The sequence below is a fragment of the Sciurus carolinensis genome, chromosome 10 (assembly GCF_902686445.1).
Source record: "Sciurus carolinensis chromosome 10, mSciCar1.2, whole genome shotgun sequence".
NCBI lineage: Eukaryota > Metazoa > Chordata > Mammalia > Rodentia > Sciuridae > Sciurus > Sciurus carolinensis.
In genome coordinates this window covers 60,432,919-60,453,474 of record NC_062222.1, presented here as the reverse complement: position 1 = coordinate 60,453,474, position 20,556 = coordinate 60,432,919, and the positions used below count along the sequence as shown (strand labels likewise).

The 20,556-nt window shown below is 35.0% G+C and overlaps 1 protein-coding gene across 2 annotated transcripts in view; it reads right to left on the bottom strand.

Moving 5' to 3' along the window:
- The window catches only part of Unc5c (unc-5 netrin receptor C), a 349,721-nt gene that overhangs the window by 137,336 nt on the left and 191,829 nt on the right, over positions 1 to 20,556 (bottom strand). For both annotated transcript variants that reach the window (XM_047567130.1, XM_047567131.1), the window contains exon 2: positions 16,194 to 16,415. In XM_047567130.1, the coding sequence (XP_047423086.1) occupies positions 16,194 to 16,415 (222 nt within the window). The remainder of the gene's footprint in view (positions 1 to 16,193; positions 16,416 to 20,556) is intronic.

The following is a 20,556-nucleotide window of genomic DNA, read 5'->3' as shown; positions in this document are numbered from 1 at the left end:
AATGGATGAAGAGAATACTTATAAATCCCATAATATTCTTGTGATATTTCTTGACCATGATGCACTGCTGAGCTCCAAATTAATATTTTTTTAAATTGATACCATCTTTAATACATAGACAAAAAATTGTATTAAATCTAAGTGTTTTCAAATATCTAAATGTTTGATTTTGATATTATGCCTAAGATGTTTTAAAATTTAGAGGAATTTATCATGTAAAATTACTTTCAAAATATTATGTGTGCAATACTTTCAAAATATCATTTCCAACATAAATGTTGAACAAATTAATGTGAAATACTAGGTCATAGGTCATAGTGTTTAATTATTATTATCACTTTTTTGCAGCCAAATAAATTTTGATGTTTTTACAAGAGATAAATAAGCTTAAAACTAAAATGATAGAAGAATGATACCTGATGCTGAATATTGTTTGTAATTGGTAATGTCTTCATGTCCATTCTTTTCTAGCATCACAAAGAAAAATGATTGTTTCTCACCATGACTCCAATTCCCCAAGATATTTATGTACCTGTATAATATCGCTAACTGAACAAACAGCTTCCTTCATATGTCTGTTCATATCTCCAGGCAAAGTTTTGTCATTCTTCCTTTTTATATGAGATGTATTCCCTTCCAAAGATAACATATGTTAGTGGATAAACAACTTTCATGGGGAGAACACGAAAGTCAACTATTTAACATGTGGAGTTGGAATCATGAGGTGTGGAATCATAGTAAACAATATTTTGCAATGATACTAACACTAATAAAGATTGTGACATTTTCATGATTAACTACGTTTTTAGTAAAGGGAAATTATGGATAGGACTATTCAGTCTAAATGATACATACAACATGCTGACAGACAAAATTGGGTATCTGCATAATGTGGATATATTACATACTATACTCATGCCCCTAACATCTCTGTGTACATTTTTATGCATGTTATTCATCTAGTATTTTCTTTGTACCTACAAGTTGGAATGCACTCCAGTTCATATCCTATTATAACCCTTTTTAGTCACATTTCTGTCAGATTCCACTTATGCACTGTTGAATAAATAAATCAGTGGTTAATAAATGTTCTTGGAAATGTGTCTTGAGATAAATAATGAACAGCTATATCTAACCATAAATGTACATCAAATACACATTTTTACTCTCAGAATCCTAAAGAGAAAGACAGTCTCACCTATTATGTACATACATGGAAAAAATAAAGAGAAGTAATTACAGAGCAATCATGTGAAAGGAGACTGGTCTTTACTTTTGAATGGATAGAGTGAACCTGTCCATAATAAGTGCCTTTTATAACAACTCAAGGGCTGTAAAGCTGCAGGACTCAGGACTCCAGCCCTTCTGGGCCACCTTTTCACAGTTAGTGCTGGAGCTGACCATGGGCACATTTATAATTTGCGGTAAGATGGTCTGAGAGCAGACCGTGAATATGGTAGAGGTGAAAATGCAGATCAAATGTTGACAAAAATATATTCACCTTGAAAAATACAAACAAGACTTTTAGGTAACAATGTATATATAGGGATTTATTGAAAAATGAGTGAATATTGAAAGATGAGAAGCATATTATTGCTTCTTTCTTGGTAATTTTCACATTCCCTTTATATTTTATTTCAAATTTTTCCATAATCCAGTATTTGTACAAATTCTACATCTAAAATACTTTATCTTAAATAATGTGATTTATATACCTTGCATATATTTACAAATGTCAGTCCATCACCTCTCAAAACTTCTTGCCATGCAGTAGGTTTTCAAGTTTATTTTAAAAATCTACCATGCAGGTGATCCTTTAGCAATACCTTAAAGTATCATCTACTATAAGTGAAGAGGGATCTGGGGTCTTGAGAAATAATGAGAAAGAATGGCTATTATTTCATAGGTTTCTGATAGAAAGCTTACTGTTTTAAAAATAAATATTAGAACACATGTGCTGAAGTAAAAATGAAAAAAAAAGCACAAATAAAATTTAAGAGGTAAAAGGGGCCACATAAAGTCTTGCCAAAGGTCCGTGTTTTACATAAAGCTGCAGTTGGGACTTCACAAAGGAAATCTCTGCACTTCTTATTTCTGGTTCAGAGGATTTACATGCTCTTTCTAATGATCTGGGCCTTCAGTACTGGGTAATGTCTCCCAGTCCCCAGCTTAGCACTCATGCAAAATTGAAGCACTTTGGAGGCAGTTTAGTAGCTGCAGATGAATCTCAATGTGCAGGAAAAGGCATAATGGCTGTTTAGCACTTGCTAGGAGAAGCTGAGGAAATCAGGGGGAAAAATCTATTGAACTTAGGCCATCTGGGAAGCCAACTGAGAGCGACTGCATTAACAACGTGTTTACATTCCCATTGTGTTGCTAGGCCAAGCAAAAATAAGTGTGTGTGAGTGTGTGTGTGTGTGTGTGTGTGTGTATGCTCACAGAGAAAATCATCATGAAGTGCAGCCCTTTGATTGTGTCAGCTTTTCTGCTTTGACTCTGGCAACTACATGGGGAAAGAATTTGTATGAGAAACGTGGCCCTGAGAGTTTTCAGGTCTCCACGAGACGGGATGACGGTTACAGTGCAGAGGTTGGCAAGGACACTGTGGGCATGAGGAAAATGAGCTATACACAGAACCTGGCTGAGCAGTTCTTTTCCTGTCTCTGGCTCAGAGTGCAACACAGCAGATTGGGGGAAGCTTCAGAAAGCTGGTAAAGAACACCAGGGAATGCTTTCATTGCCTGCTACATTTATACTTTAGCTTAGAAATACTGAACAAATGAGGAAAAGCAGCCAGGTAAACAATTTTAATTTTAACTCTCACCACTCCTACTGTCTTTGCCATCTTATCTCTTTTACCCTGTCACATTAAGGAGTCTCTTCTTTTCTTTTTTTCTTTTCTCTCCTCTCCTCTCCTTTTCTTTCCTTTCCTTTCTTTCCTTTCCTTTCCTTTCCTTTCCTTTCCTTTCCTTTCCTTTCCTTTCCTTTCCTTTCCTTTCTTTCCTTTCCTTTCCTTTCCTTTCCTTTCCTTTCCTTTCCTTTCCTTTTCTTTTCTTCTTTTCTTTTCCTTTTTGGTACTGGGGATTGAACCCAGGAGTGCTCTACCACTGAGCCAAGTGCCCAGCCCCTTCTCATATTTTATTTTGAGATGAGGTCATGCTAAATTGTTGAGGGCCTTGCTAAGTTGCTGAGGTCAGCCTTGAACTTGTGATCCACCTGTCTTAGCCTCCCAAGTCACAGGAATTACAGATGGGTGCCACCACCACCACACTTGGCTAAGTAACCTTTTCTTGATAGGTGCTTAGTGACAGAAGTGAGCCAAATGGTGTCCCCTAAAAGACACTTCCACATTTGAATCCTTCAGATCTGCCAATATTACCTTGTTTGGTAAAAAGGTCTTTGCAGTAGTCATCAAGTTAAGGATTTTAACTTGGGATATGAAGACTATCCTGTAAGATCCAGGTGAGCCCTAAGCCTAACAGTAAATGTTCTTGTAAAAGACCCACAAAGAAGACAAACATGGAGTATGGGATGATGTGAAGATGGAGGCAGAGAGATGGGCAGCCATCAGAATCAGAAAAAGACAAGGAATGGGTTTTTCTCTGAAGTCACTGAACTTCAGACTTCTGGTCCTCAGAACTGTGAGAAAATATATTTCCATTGTTTTAAGCCACCATGTCTGTGCTAATTTATTGTGGCAGGCCTAGGAACAAATACAGTGACTAAGGGCAATTACTGTCTGTCTCCACATTCAAAGAGTGGCTTCAAGAATCCGACAGAGCAAAAAGGTGAGGAAAAGCTGTCTGCCATGCAGTGTTTTTCTGGTTTCATGAATGCCCCTAGAATGGGTGTGGAGACTAACATCACTTCATACAGAGGGCTTCATTGTCCAGGATCATCCGGGCTGGAGCTATAAAAAGAGGCTTGCCATTCAGTCCCTGCCATCCCTGGACTTGCCTTGTACAGAACATTCCCTGGGTTTTTCCAGCTTTATTTTAACTCACTGAAGCCTCAGAGGTACCCCCACTTCCCTCAGAAGGCTGTGATTCCTCAGTCTGAGCAGTTTAATAGGCAGAGTCAAGGGAAAGCATGGGCTCCATACCATATAACTCCACACCACAGAACTTCCAGGGGGGCTCATGAACTTGTTTATTCTCAGAATAAGAGGAAAATCAAGCAAATGGTAAAGCATGCCTTTCCCCTCTAATTCTCCTTGGCTTCTTTTGCTCCCTCTAGATGGCGATCTCCTGTAGTGCAGTCCTCAGATCTTGGTGATGTCTCTACTTAAAAACACCAAGCCTAGTGTCCGGGTCATGGTTTTTAAACACAATGTCTACATCCTCCCTGTACCCTGCTTTTACAACACAGTGTCTCTCTCATGTCCTGTTTGTCAAGCCTGGTTGTACCTTAGCATTAGTAGAGAACTTAAAACAAACAAACAAATCGACAAAGGAAAAGCTATGCTCTGTTCCCAATTAAATCATTACCTTTAGGGTTGGAGCCAGGGCATAGGTGTTTGCAAACCTCTCCCCTGGTGATTGTCAAGTGCAGCCAGGGTTGACAGTTCCTGCCCTAATAGTTTCTTGCTCTTGCCTTCATGTGCTGGGAAATTTCTTCCAGAACAGAATTTTATAATCAGGTTAAACCTCAACAAAATTAGGAACGAGTCCAAAACTTCTCTACTCTGAACTGTTTTTCATTGCTAGATGTTATACTTCCTATGTGCTGTGCTTATATTTTTTTGCCAAATACCCTGATATTTGGCAAATTGCAGTGCTCACGTAATAGATGTTGGTTTTGTGTCTCCAAATGTGCTTCTCAGAGAGTCTGGCAAGAGTGAATATTTCAACAGGCATCCCCAGAGGGCTCTGAGAATCACTGGCTAAGGGATGACTCAGGATTGATGGTATGTTGAAAAGAAGATGAAAGGATAAGGACTAGTCAAGTTCTCTCCCCTCAAGTTTTAATACTATATAATTCATGGATTGTAGGGTTTTAAAACTCAAACAATACTTTATTGTGTCTTTAAAGATGTGAAAATATCTTGGAGTGAGGAGAGAGAAAATAGTATCAGGATTTTGAGCAAATTATTGATAGAAAAATGGGTATTAGGATTTAGTGATACAGAAAATTGAACTGAATAGATAAGAATTTGTGTCATCACAGAATAAAAAGGAACAACAGTCTATGTTGCGCTTTGGATATGAGGTGTTACCCAAAGCCTCCTGTTAATGCAGGGATATTCAGAGGAAAATGATTATGAGAGCTGTAACCTAATCAGTCCATCCTTGTTTGAATGGACCAACTGAGTGGTAACTGTAGGCAGGTGTGACATGACACGGGAGGTGAATTTCTCACAATGTGCCTGAATGGGTTGTTATTCCTGCATCCCCTTCTCCTCTTTCTCTGTTTCTGACCCTGCCATGAGCATCTTTGTTCCTCAGGGATCTTCCACTGTGATGTGCTGCCTCATCTTGGGCCCAGAGCGATGAAGTCCACCATCTATGGACTGAGACCTCTGAAACCATGAACCCTAAATAAATTTTGTTGTTCTTTTTAGGTATTTTGTTCAGAGCCAGATAACAGTCATTATCTCATCATTATCTACCAAGTTTGTTTATGCATAACACAATAGTTTCAGACACCTAAAAAAAATAAGTTGAGGACAAAAACTATGCTCTTTAGGAAGCTGACCTGCCATTTAAGTGGAAGCTGTTTCATAAAACAACTTCTTTAAACATGACGCTCAATCTGTTTCACATATAATTCAAAACTCTGTTAAATATTTTTTTTCCCCTATGAAAATAAAGTAAAACATATCCTTCTTAAATCCTTCACATATTTTTCCAAAGGTTAGATTTAAAAAATACACCATGGCTTTTAACAATTGTGCTATTCTCACTTTGAAGTGGGCACTTTAAAACTCTAAGCCACAGCATATGCACGGTTGCTGGGCACACTGCATAATTGCCATAGCAACACAATCACTAGTGTTGCTCTGAAATGCCCTGTTTGGGCAGCAAGTAATCTAGATGAAGAATGTCCTTGGACACCTGCTTCTTATTGTAGTCTCTGTATTGGCCTGAGGTGGTAGGACTTGATTTTCTCTTTTTCTGAATTTGGGGACACACACACACACACACACACACACACACACACACACACACATACTTACATATTTACTCATATGCATATTCTTGACTAAATTGTATTAATCAATGCTTTCATCTTAGTTGTGGCAAAAGGAGAAGTAATACATTACAAATAACCTTTCCCTAAGTGTTAATTGAAAGGGGAGTGTTCTTTTGTGTACATTATGCTAAAACTCTAGCTATATGTAATTTTAGAAAATTTCTATTGCCCCAAATAAAACATGGCTTGCTAAAATAGCACTGAACAGTGTAACATTTTCTTGTCTTTACTTTGCATTCATGTTCTAGGCCATATCTGTTCAATAAGTACATGCTATTAAAATTTTCTATAGCATATGCAATTTAAACATAAAAAATATTCCCCATGAAGCTGGCTATGGTGGTTCCTACCTAAAATCCCAGTGACTCAGGAGGCTGAGGCAGGAGGATCACAAGTTCAAAGCCAGCCTCAGCAACTTAGCAAGGCCCTAAGAGACTTAGTGAGATCCTGTCTTAAAATGAAAATAAAAAAGGGGCTTGGGATGTGACTCAGTAGTTAAGTACTCCTGAATTCAATCCCTGGTAACAACAATAACAACAACAAAATCCCCAGGAGATATAATTAAATTAAAATTATGGTGTTCTGCAAATACAATGTAATTTGGTTATTTAGGCATACATGCTAGGACTATAATATTGATATTTACAAATATTGGGAATACCAAAAATGACCTCATGGCAAAAACAAATATTCACAACATAGTAGATTGGAAACCAAAGAAACTCAAGTGTGTAGCCTAAAACATTTCAAGAACTCACTTTTGTTTGTAAGTTAGGAGATAAATGGAAATTTTAAAAATCAGGTTTGTACACAATAAATGAACCCAAATCCTCAACTAGCAGAGACCCATCTTCCTGTTAGGACAGAGGTAAAAGCACTGTAAGTTCAAGTTCTAGAACTCTGCCTCCACTGTGATGCCTAATTGCAGCTGAGGTCATGGCAGCCATGTCAGCCCATGGGTTTCAAGACAGCATCACTGTGAAATGAGGATGAGTCCACTGTGAACACTATGCAATGAAGAATAAGAGTGTGTGGTTCAGGATAACTGATGCTCTGTTGTGATGAACTATATGGCAGCTACTCTCTTGTGAAGTTATCAGATTGACTCAGTGGAAAAGCCTTTGGGTACTGCATGGATCCTTATCAATTTTCTATTTTTATTTACTCAGCCCTGAGATCAATCTTATATCGAAGAGAAAAATTGTTAGTTTCTGGTATTGAAATGAGTACCTCTGAGAAGGGGAAATCAAATAAATAATTGATTTATATTCCAGAACCATTTATCTTCATTGGCAGACAACTATATTACAGATATAAACCTCCATTTTTACAAAGTCGATACGCCTACTGACTTAAATAAAAAAATATGGAATGAAGTTCAAACACAGTTCCTACATTTTATGCATCATTTACTCAAATTTAAACAAAACCCACGTAACTTCCTTTGGAACATGTTCACTCTGCTAAAGAGAGCTGAGTTTAAGATGATTATATTACACAGAGAAAAATGAATGGTATGATATGTATACTGAATGTGGAATATAACTCTTCTTACAGAAGATTAAGTTATCTTTATGTATTCCTCAAATTACCTATTCATGAAATATTCCAAATAAACACATCATTGGTACATATCACTAAATTTCAGTTACTCAAATTTAGTAGGATGAGTAGCTGTAATCTCACAAAACAAACGTTCATTGATCATTCCCTGTGCTTAGTGCCTTGTGTTATAAATTTCAAATAAGACAATGCTTTACACAGTATGAGCCATACCATGTCATTTTAATCTTGCTGAAGATACAGAGATTATATATAATGTGTGGAGTATGTACATTTTTATGAATAGATTTGTGTATAGATGGCTGTAACTTTCATAAATGACATGACAAATATAAATTTAGAAGAAATTATGGTTGTGCACCTAGAATTATTGAATGTTGAGACTTTCAGATGAATAACATAAAATATACATATGATTAATATATTTGAATGTAATGAAAATGGGAGTTCAAGTAAGAGAAATAATAATAATTTATAGAAAGATTCCTCTATGACATTGCATTTAAGATACTTCTTTAAGAATGAGTAGGACTTTAACAGAGGCAGGATGGAGGAAAGTATGGCATGAAGGATAATTTATTCAATATGTATTTGTTGAACACCTACTGCATGCAACACCAAGTTAAGCATGGAACTGGAATGGGAAAAAAGACAGACATAACTGCTGATCTTCTGGTGCTTACTTTTCAATTTACAGTGTTTAAACTGAAGAGGAGAGATAAATTGGGAAAGGAGATATGATAATTGTCTCTTTTAAGTATTAAAGATTAATAAGATGATAGCATGTGACCAGACTTTTTTGTAAACAACTTTATGACATAATTAGGTTCATAAAGTCAAGATAATGAAAACGTGGTTACACTCAATTTACTGAAAAGCATGCCAACAATTCATTTAGTTTAACTTAAATGATTGTCATAATTCTCGTAAGTTAAAATTTCTATGCTTCTTAGACACAAAAGTGTAAAGATAAGAGTATATGCATTGATTAATAAAACTTATACAAATCCTCCCATATTTCCCTTGAAAATGTACAAACATCATTTCTAAATCATCTCCTGGTGTGACAGTGTCATATTTTAGTAGAGGTTCTGTGAAAAAGAGTTCAGTTACTTAATAGTAAAATGACTGTTCTATAGCAGAACTTTCCTAAGACTTCCGCATGCTAGTACACATTTGCTATGGCCTGTATATTTATGTCCCCTCAAATTGACATGTTGAAATCCTTACTTTCTAAATTGGAGTGACTGAAATTTAGTGAGAAGTACCAAAGATGTGTTCATTTGGAGTATTTCGTGAATAGTTTAATCTTCTATAAGAAGAATTATTTTCCACATTCAGGATATGCATGATACCAATCCTTACTCTTCTTGTAATATAATCATCGTAAACCCAGTTAAAGCTCTTACTGTCTAGGTGATGGTGTTAGGAGGTGGGGCCTTTAAGTAATTAGGTTGTGGCGGTTGCCCTCATGAATGGTATTAGTGCCTTTATAAATGAGGCAAGAGACAACCTCTTTCCCTTTCTACTCTACAAGGACACAGTGAGAAGGCCACTGCCAGAGGAGCAGGCCCTCACCAGACATCTAATGTTGTGGCACCTTGATCTATGAGAAATAAATTTCTGCTGTTATAAGTTATGCAGTCTAATATATTTTGCTAAAGCCAGTCTAAATGGACTAAGACATCTTCATACTTTACTCCAAAAGGGAAATATAATTATTGCAGTGTTTTATAAATTATTTGACCACAAAGTTTTTGTTTGCTTGTTTTCCAAAGTAACATCTAATAAGAACTTAAAAGAAATCAATAACTCATTGAACACAGATAAGAGGAAAAATCCATTTGGTCTATTATATATAGCACGTGGTAGAGAAACTATGAGAACAATCTAGAAAGTTTGATGAGGAAATAATGATACTGAAGACTTTAAAGTCTTCTAGAAAGAAGGTTCTTTATTCCAGGGACAAGGGGTGATCATCCTAGAATTTTAAGAAGTAGAATGACAACCACTTGGAGCTGTGCCTAAGGACTATAAATACCTGAAGAATGGAAAACCGAGAGAAAGGCCAAGACCAAGAATGCATATGGGGCTCCTTAGTCTAGTAAAGACCTAGACTGGGGGAATAGATGTAAGAATAAAAAACAAAGGGTTGAGAAGGTATTGGTGGCATATGATAATCACTGGTTGGCTGAGTGAAGGATTAAGGTGAAGTGTCTACTTTTTGGTATTGGAATGGAAAGACGAGGTAGGAATACAAAATGAGAATGAATTTAATTGTTCCGCACCTGCAAAAATTGAGAATTTGAGGGACAATGTATCTGTGAAGGCTCCAGGGTGAGGTTTTGAGTAGAAGTCATTCACTTAAATTTATGCCCAATTAGTTTCTCTTCATCATCAACTTTTTTTTTTTTTTTTTTTTTTTTTTTTTTTTCCTGCTAAGGCCCATCTTTTGCTAAAAGGGAAAATATTAAAGACTTTCAAGAACAAAAGGAATCAAATTTTAGGCACTGGTTATATTCAGGAATCAAAAAGGCCTACGTGTAGAAAACTAACACAAGGCAAAGAAGGGATATAAAAGCAGTAAAGATCCAGTTAGCTGGCATTTTGAACCAGACTTTCTATTCCTGAGAAAAAGATAATTATCTTTTTTTAGATTAACTGTTCTGCGTTTAGTAATTGTGGCAGAAGTTAGGGAGACACTAGACACAAGGTCAACAGCAAAGGCTTTGGAAACAGGGAACCTTGGGTTCCTATCCTGGTACTGTCACCTCCTTTGTATGTGATTTGGAGAAAGTTAGTTTCTTTATCCTGTTGAGCCTCAGTTTTCTCAGTTTTTAATGAGAATCCCAAAAATCATCTCATAGGATTTTTGCGATGCCTGAAGGACATCATACATGTAGGGCGTTCCGTGTATCTCTCGGAACTCTTTTCATCATTGTTGTGTTGGTCTTACTGACATTTTCTGCTAATTTGAGAATAATTAAAGATGAAAGGAGAAACTCTCAGGGATTATTAAAATTTCAAAACAACTGTGGCTTTCCAAACTCCCTTGCTTCTTCACAGAGGAAAAAATATTTGCTTTTAGATGGGGGATCTTAGGTGCCATGGAAACAAGAGTTGAAAAGACTTCAAGTAAATAGAAAGCAAGCTGCTGAGCCTGAGTTTTTCTTAAAAATATAACCATAAAATTTTGAGCAGATCAAGATTTGTATGGGATTTTGAAGGCCACAGAGGTATGTATTACTCTATTACAAAATCAAGAGCTTCTGCCTATTGAACATTTCTATACCACCTAATAAATGCTGCTTTCCCCTTACTATTTCTTATATTATGCACATGCAAGAAATGCAAGTGCAGTTTAAATGATGGAAAGGCAAACAGTAACCATAATGAATGCTCTTTAATCAGTGCATTTCATTATGATCAATGGTAGAACTTTGTTTAGTACAAATAACTAATTGTTTCATACTTCAGAGTCAGAGAGCCTATTTAATGGCTTCATGATTTGAAAGGAAGAATTTTTTAAAGAAGACATTTTTGGTTTTGCTTTTTCAGTTTTGTGATTTTTTTCAGTGTAAAGGTATGCTTGATAGAGATTTTAGTGAATGTACGTGATTTTTCTTCATCACAGGGCAATGTCCCTGATTGACACTAAATATGCTTTCAAGTGGTATTCTAAGGGCAGAGGTATCCATAAAAATGAACTTGTATCTTCCATCTGTCCTATCATCTGAGAACAAACTTGATTTTTAAATGCCAAGAAAAATTTCTCTGCTTTACAATATATTTCAAGACTGAATGTATTCTAATATTTCTTAATATTAAAACCCCCAAGGTCCCAATAATACTACAGACAGTGCTAAGTGGAGAGCTGGGAATCAAAGTTGTAGGTGAATTTGGTTTTATGCAAAAACAAAAACAAATGATTCTATTTAGATTCTATTCACAATGTTTCTGATTTCACAGGAAAGCAAAGAACTTTCATACTGGAGACCTACAAATTTCCCTACAATATTTGTCCACATTTGAGATTGATGAGAGCAGGCAAAGAGATGCAATAATATGGTGTGGGATCTTTTTTTCAGGTTTCATTATTTATTCTGAAAATAATACATTCTCAGGATTGAAAAACAAAATCAAACAGTAAGTCTCTCTTTATCACCAAGATTCTAAGCTGTCAACTGTTTGCACATTTCTCTAGAAAATTTCAATGCATGTATAAATACATGTGCATCTTCTTTCTTTACACAATGGAAGCATGTCACATACAATGCTTCTGTGCTTTGGTTTTCCTGCAAAATTTTATCTGAGAATTTTTCCACAGCTTCACATGTGGGGCAAATTTCAGTGTTTCAACAAGCCTCACAGCATTCCAGCCTAGGGAAAAATAGTACCTCATATGCTACTACAACGTGTACAGTGGACAACTTGCAAGGACAAGTCTTTGTACAAATTGGAATTTTATTTTTAGAAGGTTCCTAGACTGGAAATTACTCAGTGAAATGGTATCTATGTATTTCAATATTAGAGGTATCTTTAAATTGGCTTTTGAAACGATTTTATCAATTAACTCCCCCATCAACAAAGTATGCCTTTAATCAACTCTGTATACTAACAAATGTTTTGATCTTGATAACATCTCTTCATATGCTTAGTTGCCATTGGCGTTTCTGTTACTGTATCTTGGTGTTCAAGTTCTGCTGAATCTTCCCTTGGGTTTCTGGTGTTTTTCTTATAGTTTAAAAAATAGTTATATGTTAATTAAATTAGCCCTTTGACTAATATACATCCACAGATATTAATAACAGTGTTTTCTAAACCTGAACCTTGGTTTTGCTTGCAGTATTCTTGCTTTAGATATTCAAGTTAAGTAATGCTTTCCTTAAAGACTTCTAGATTTTGTGTCTCAGTGAAAAAGACTTGGACTCCCACTGTTATGATTTAGATATGAGATATCATCCAAAAACTCATGGGTGAAATAATGCAAGAATTTTCAGAGGTGAAATGATTAGATTATGAGAGGGGTGATCTAATCAGTGGATTAATCCACTGATATGAGTTAACTGGGCGGTAACTGTAGTCAGGTAGGAAACGGTCACTGGAGGAGGTGGTCATTGCAGGTACGTTTGGAGTTTATATTTTGTCTCTGGAAAGTGGAAAAAAACCTCTCATTTTACTTCCTGGCTCTCATGTGCTGAGCTGTCTTCCTCTGCCTTGCTCTTCTGCTACAATGTTGTTTCTGCCTCACCTTGGGCCCAGAACTATGGATTTGGTCAACCATGGATTGAATCCCTGAAACCAGGAAACAAAATAAACTTTTCCTCCTTTAAGTTGTTCTTGTCAGATATTTTGGTCACAGTGATGAAAAATTGATTAAAACAATCACTGAAACCAACTGACCAATCAATAAATAGCCAAAATTTCTCCTAGTTATGACAGTGATGGTGATGATGCTGATGATGCTGATGACAATGATGACTTTAAGTCCTAACATCGCGAACTTATTGTAAAGAATAAGATAGAATGCAAGCTAGCTAGCTTGCTTGCTTGCTTGATTTATTTATTTATTTATTTTTCTGCTTTGTGACTTCCCACCTTGTTTCACCTAAGCATTGAATAAACTCTTTTGCTGAGTGGTTGCAAACGTATCCTGGTCACATTCTGAAAGGTCTAAGGCATTTGAGAATTTTATATAATTGAGTTTAAGCAATTAACATATGTGTTTTGTCTTCTGCTAAGATCAAACTCATTTAACCTCTTCATATTTATATTTATAAAGAGCTGGGGTACACTGATTACTATTTCAGAATTCTCCAAGCTATTTTTGTAAATTATCTTTCATACAGTGCTGGTGACCTTACAGATTATAAATAGAAGACATTTTAAAAACATTTATGTGTTCTACTCAAGTACAATGTATGTCTATTTATCAGAGTCATGAATTTAAAAAAAATTTTTTTTTTTGCTTTTTGGTCTTTGAGAAGAAAGATTACTTTTTATGCCCAGGGATGTAGATCTGTATTAGAATACTTGCTTACCTTGTGTGAGTTCCTAGGTTTGGTACCAAACTTTTTCCTTTCCAAAATTCAGCAAATTTCTTACATTTATACCTACATATTTTGTGTTACAGTGATATTCCAAGGGATATTTTTTATTACATTTTAATTTGAATTGGCTTTCTGTATGTAGAAAAATGAATGGTTATGCACATTTTTGATCAGCTGCTTTTCTGTATTCTTGATGTTTTTCCAGTTTTCCTTTGAAACTGGACAACTTTTCTAGATATAGGAAATCATACCACTTGTCACACAAGATAATTTCCCACTTTTAAAATAATTTTTAGACTCCTTAATTACTCGTGTTGTCTAATAACTGGTTAGTAAGTTAGAAAAATACCAAATAACATAGGCATCTGCAGACATCTTTGTCTTTTCCTTAATTTTAGATCTAGGACGTGTCAAGCATATAAACTTTAGATGGATGCTGACTTTCTTAGAGCATTTCAAATGAAAATGAAACCCAACAGAAAACGATATTGTATTTGACTTCGCCCTTGCCATCTTCAGAAAACTGTGCAAGTATCAAAGCTCCCAAATCTTCCCTTCTCATCTATCCATCCTGAATTTGAATAAAAACATGTCAGTTATTTTATAGTAACTTTAAAAGGTAGTTTCAATCATTGATGTGTGTAGTACCAACAACTTTAGTGTAGAAACATAGGAAACAAAGATTTTATAGAAAGAAACCCTTTGTATGCTTTGTGTGTGTGTCCTACAGAGCACAAAGTTGGCAGAAGTGCTGAATATCAGAGTTTTATTTTATTTTTAATCTTCTTATATGGGCATTTTCATTAATTTGGCAAAGACAAGCCTATAAAGTATGTTGTGAGCCTCATTTTAGTTTTTGTGATATCTTATCTTTCTCCTATCATTAAAAGCTTATGTATCCAAAATCTTTACAAATAAATGAGCTGAAACAAATAAAACTCAATCCACTGGAGAATTTGAAGACATCTGGTGGAGTTATTTTCTGAGTAATTAGACCAAGAGGTGGGGCAATTCCCTGAAGTAAGCTACCCTACAATTGGATACCTGGCTATTCCTGCAGTCAGCAGCTTGCATACAGTGAACATATTGATTCACAAATAGACAAGCAATTATGTAGAGTTGCCACATGATTTCCTAAGACCACTTATGTTATATGAGTATATGTTCCATATAAGTTGCCTTTTCTTAATTCTCTTATGGTAATTTTTTTCTTTATGTCCCATTGCATCAATGTATTGCATCAATACACTACTTATGTTGTTAGTGATATTGAATGTAGATCCCCTTCATGCACTGATCAGTATTTGCTTTGGTTACTCCAACTTTCAGGCACAAGATTTTGAAAACATGAATCCATTTTGGTGTGGAGATGCCTATGAAGGATAAGATGATATTTAAATGCTTTCATTTTTTATCATAAAGGTAACTATTTAGCTTAGAAATGTTGGTGAATGAAGTCTTAATACTTGAAGTGTGTGTCTTAGTACTACACAATCCTAGAAATCGAAGGGATCTGAAATTCAAAGTTATATTATCCCTGGAGAGCAAAAACACTCTAGACCACAGAGGAAAGATATATATCTTTTCAATTTAAGAACTCTAGGAGATTCTAAAACTATCCTAAGTTACCCATGGTGGAGTAAAAAAGTCTCCTATTAAGAAAGTTTCCTTTATAGCCAGTGTAAACCCCACAAGTTATTAAAATCAACTTTTTCCTTTCTATACTTTTAATATTTTATCCTTATGGGTAATATCAAAACAGAAAACTCAGGAGTTTTAATCATGCCAGGATCCAGGTTCCTCTGATCAAGACCCACCCAGAAAGTGGCTCCTGCTCCAGGATCTCTCATTGTCCTGTTCTGTCACCCCCAATCAACTTCAGGTAAGAGTTAGGGTGTCAGGATACATTCATGTAAGTTATGGATACAAGATATTTTGATTTTACAACATTTACAGATTCCTTTAAAGATATAAGTGGACATTGCATATGGATTAACGCTTTCAATGATAACAGGAACTACAATTTATTCTTAAACACGATCCTAGAACTCAGGCCCTTTAGATTGACTACCACAAAAGTGGAATTGAAAGACATCCTTTACTAGGGCATCCACATTAATTGAGTCTATTTATTCACATTACTTATCTCCTCAAGTGTGACTCATGCTGTAATTTCATATAGTCCAACAGGATTCAAGTCAAGATATATTCGTCACATTTTACTTTGTAATACTTGGAATAAGATCATCAAATCTTAACCAAAATGACTCAAAACCTCTTCCAAAGAATAATAACTTATTTTATTTTGTTTCACTAACAGAAATAATGGTATGACAACAGACCAATGTAGGATCTTGAACTGCTGTCCGAATGCCAGTGAACACTCACCAGAGGTTTCGTCCACTCTCTCGTCTACTATGTGATCCTTCTGGTGAACCCACTCACTATTGCACTTGAAGTAGATCTGGGTGGCAGGGCTGGCCTTGCAATACAGGTTCACAGGCTTATTCTTCACAATATAAGCTTCTTCTGGCTCAATGAGGAAATGTGGCAGAGGCTCAGGTGGATCAGATGGAAACGTTTCTGGGAGTTCATGAAAAAAGTCGTCGTCTGATAGAAAGAAAGTGGAAAATAATCAAAACATTTAGATAACCTGTCTTTTACTTGCTATTCATTTTTAAATAGTGACTTATAAATAATTACATGATTTGATTGTCTACTAAGTGCCAGGCAGCATGTTAGGTCTATTGACTAGATGCTCAATTAAGGAGCTGGATTATTATTCTCATGGCAAAACACAACATCAGTGAGAATAAACATGTTTCCCCACAGACACAGACAGTAACTAGCAGACAGTAACAAGTGGAACTGGAATTGGGATTCAGGGTTGTCTTACACAAACACTATAATCTTCCCAATATATTACTGCACTTCCCAGTTCACAGTATTACTCTCAATGAGAACTGAAAAAAGCTAAAGCAACTTCATTAGAAAAAATTTGTTTGCAAAGCATAAGGCTCAGATATAAACCTTAAACCATTTGCAAGGAGCTGGGTAGACTTACTAGAAACATGAATTAAGGATCTTAAATTCAGACTTAAGTCTATCACTGTTTTCAAAAAATTCCATAGTGTAAAACTTTATTCAGTCAAAATAGATTTATTGAAGTCAGAATTGTGTGAAATTGGAAATATCAATGATAACATCACCTCAGTAACAGTAGAGCCAAACAGTAACAGCCTAGAGTCTAGAAATGCTTTTTGGTCTTATTTTTAAATTACGCTTCAGAACTTATATGGTGTTATGTAACTGGGAAAACCTAGTCTCATTGGATTACTGAGCATTTTTATGAAGAATAACACTCATTTTTATAGCATTGAAAATTATCAAACAGATTGCTCCTGCCCTGATGTTCCAACAACCTGAATAAACACAACTTAAAAACCACTTGAGATTTATTCACTTTGAGGTTTTTTATTTTAACTTGGATTCTGCATGATTCTAAATAAAAAATCATGTGACTTTTTATAAAATCTATCACATTTCACAAAAGTCAAGGTAAAAGGAATTTTTTCAATACACTATAATTAATAAAGCTTGATAATTGTTTTTTTTTTCTTAATAAGAAATAGAGAAGAATGTGAAACTATTTTTAGTTTCCTAAACATGCTAATCTATAGAGAGACAAAACTCTCAGATCAAAAATTTAAAGTTTACAAGTTCCTTAACACTGCATATATTCAGTAGCAAAGACAGAATATACTTATAGTACTTAAAGACTGGTTGCTTAGATATTTCCTTGAGACTCTTTTATTTTTTTTCTCCCCTTTCAGTTGTTGCCCCATTTTGGGATATGGCCATTGGTGAAGTGGACATCTGTCTACTAAGAAACCTGGCTGGGGACATTTTTCATCTAGATCATGGGATGGCTGTCAAAGAGTAAGGACATCCGTGTCTACCAATCTGTTTTGTAGTAAAAATTGACTCCACTTGCACCATGGGCAAAACTAGTTTTCCAAGCAGTTATATAATTGTTAGTTCCTGACTCTGGCATTTAAAGATGTTTCCTGTAGCTCACTTTCTTTCTTACTTTACCTCCTTAATTGTCTTTCTTCTGGCAGGGCATCATTTCCTGTTTTTCCATTGTTGAACAACAAGGACCCAAACTGTCAGCTTACTAAAGAATAACCTTGTTTCTATCTATTCAAGCTCCTTTAGTCAATATGCAGGAACACTCAAGACTGCTTAAATAAACACAGCTCAGAAAGGCAAAGGGATGAGGTACTGAGTTATTGACGATTCCGTCACCACAAACCGTGGTCCTCAAGGCCCTATCCAGGCTTTTTCTTCAGCTGAAGTACTTACTGTTGTGCATGATGACTGACAGGGCTGATAATCAATAAAGTTCCACAAAATATAAGACTCAAATTCTGCAGGTTGACTATTGTTTTTAATTATTATTCATGAAGGAAAATGGCAAACTAGACTTTATCCATTTTTTACTGTTAATATATATTTGTATATACAAAACATGTGAAAGCATTTAAGCATTATATCTTCATGTAAGTATGCAAACTATAAAAAGACTTTCGACCGTGGTTTTAAATGAGACTTATTCCTTTAAAAGGAATTACAAGATACAAGATGATCATACGTTACATTACTTTATTCAATAATATAGCAAAGTATTTATATGTTCACATTCTATAGACTTTATAAAGACACTAAAAATTAATAACCTTCCCCTGTTAAAACTTGTATCTTTTTATTTTATTTTATTTTAAGTTACTGAGAAGACTAATGAAGATAAAAAGTCACACATATATTTTCAAGTAAAAAGAGGCTCTGTTAAAGGTGATGGGAAAAAGTAAAGATTCAATAATAAAATTATAAAAATACGATCAACTAACTTTGCATTTTCTTAATTTTAGTTTTAAGGTAAGATGATTGTAACAAAGAAAAATAAATCCATGACTTGGTTTGAGGCTTCACACAGTACTGATTTTCCAAAACACTTTTTAACACTTAAAAGTTATTAAAAATGATTTTTTTATCATTAGAAATGATTTGTCTTCAGGGGACAAATCAAATTTTTTATATATATTATTCAAGTTTCGGCAGAACCCATCTCTTAATGTTGCTGTAGAGAGCTGCTTTAGCCAGTAATAGCATGATAGTCTATTAACATTTCCTATAAAATTTATACAATAAACTTCAGCCTTGGATTAAGTCACATTAGGCAATATGGCATGTCACTTATAGTACTCAATTTCAGTTATAGGAATAACATTAGTAAAGAATATTCAAGACAGTGAGTTAGTAGATATGGATAGTGGGATAAATAGACAAAATACAAATGGACTCACAGGCTATTGTGAATACTCATTTTGGAACTTATTTTGTGTTTCCAAGTTTTTTATGGTAATTAGTTATTTTGTAGAAGACACGGTTTTACAGATGGAGAAGCTCAAGCTCCAATCAGTTCTCTGAGCAAGTTATTTGCAACAGGCTACAGATGAAGGTGTGTGATTTGATCCACTCCTGGCCTTCTCCTGTGGATGTACTCCAGTGCTTAACCATGGACATGATCCAAAACAAGTAAAATCCCTTCCATGCTGAGGCTGACTCTTCCAGGGCCACTAGAGGGCTATTAAATACATGGCACTCAGAACGTTTGAATTTCTACCTAGAGCTGATAGACTATTTACTGAGATCAGTTCCTAGCAATTCATTTTACTATACAAGCAAACCAGCTTTCTGAAACTATTAAGGTCATGCTGCAAAATTTGAAGCTATAAAAGAACAATTTTGATTTTCTCCACAGGGAGATCAGTGAGTGAATCTTCTTACCACTTTATTTCTTAATATAAATATCTGAAGAAGGGATATCAGCGTGACAATAGGAACTCAATTTGCAAACAGCAACTTCAGACTGTGAACTTATTTCTAGTGACATATTACAGTTACCCTAAATTATTTTATTTTATAAAAATGTGTATCTCTGCTGCTGATATTGATTGCTTTGCTCTATTTGGGCAAAATGATTTCAATTTTTGCTAGAAAGTCTTCTACATGTAGTTCATTCAAACTAACAAAGGAAAATCTCCAAAGTTGCTTTGGTCTTTCTGTACATTGAATTCAGTATCAACTCAGTGCTATAATTTCCTTTTTTCTTTGATGGAGATGTCACATTATTATGCATTTTGATATCCTCTACCATTTGACTTATTTTTTCACTTTCCACTATTACTTAATAATGACAGTGCAACAGTAGTGCCATTCTTATCTTGATATCAGTAAATCCCAGTATTTCCTTTTCTGTTATCTCATACGGGCATTTGATTTTTCATTTATATACAAGAAGAGAAAGCTTTGCACCATGTATTATTTTATAGACTTTCATTCCACCTAATTCTTGACAGGAAAATATTATGCTACGAACATCAATCTAGGAAGCTTTAGGTTGCTGGTTTTATTGCTATATATCAAGCTTTAATTTTCATCAACTTAATACATAAGTTTCTATATTTCTGAATCATAAGACTTAAACTATTATTGCTTATATCATAAAATATAGGACCATTATCTCTTTGTCTGAGACTTGAAGCGTATTCTTCTGAAATGGAATTTACTTCCAAATGATTCAAGAGCAATTTAAAATGAATGACTGCAAAGCTAATTTTATCTGCATTTGGCTACCCATCCATCAGAGAGATAATTCATGATATATTACCACAAAAGGCAGCTGGAA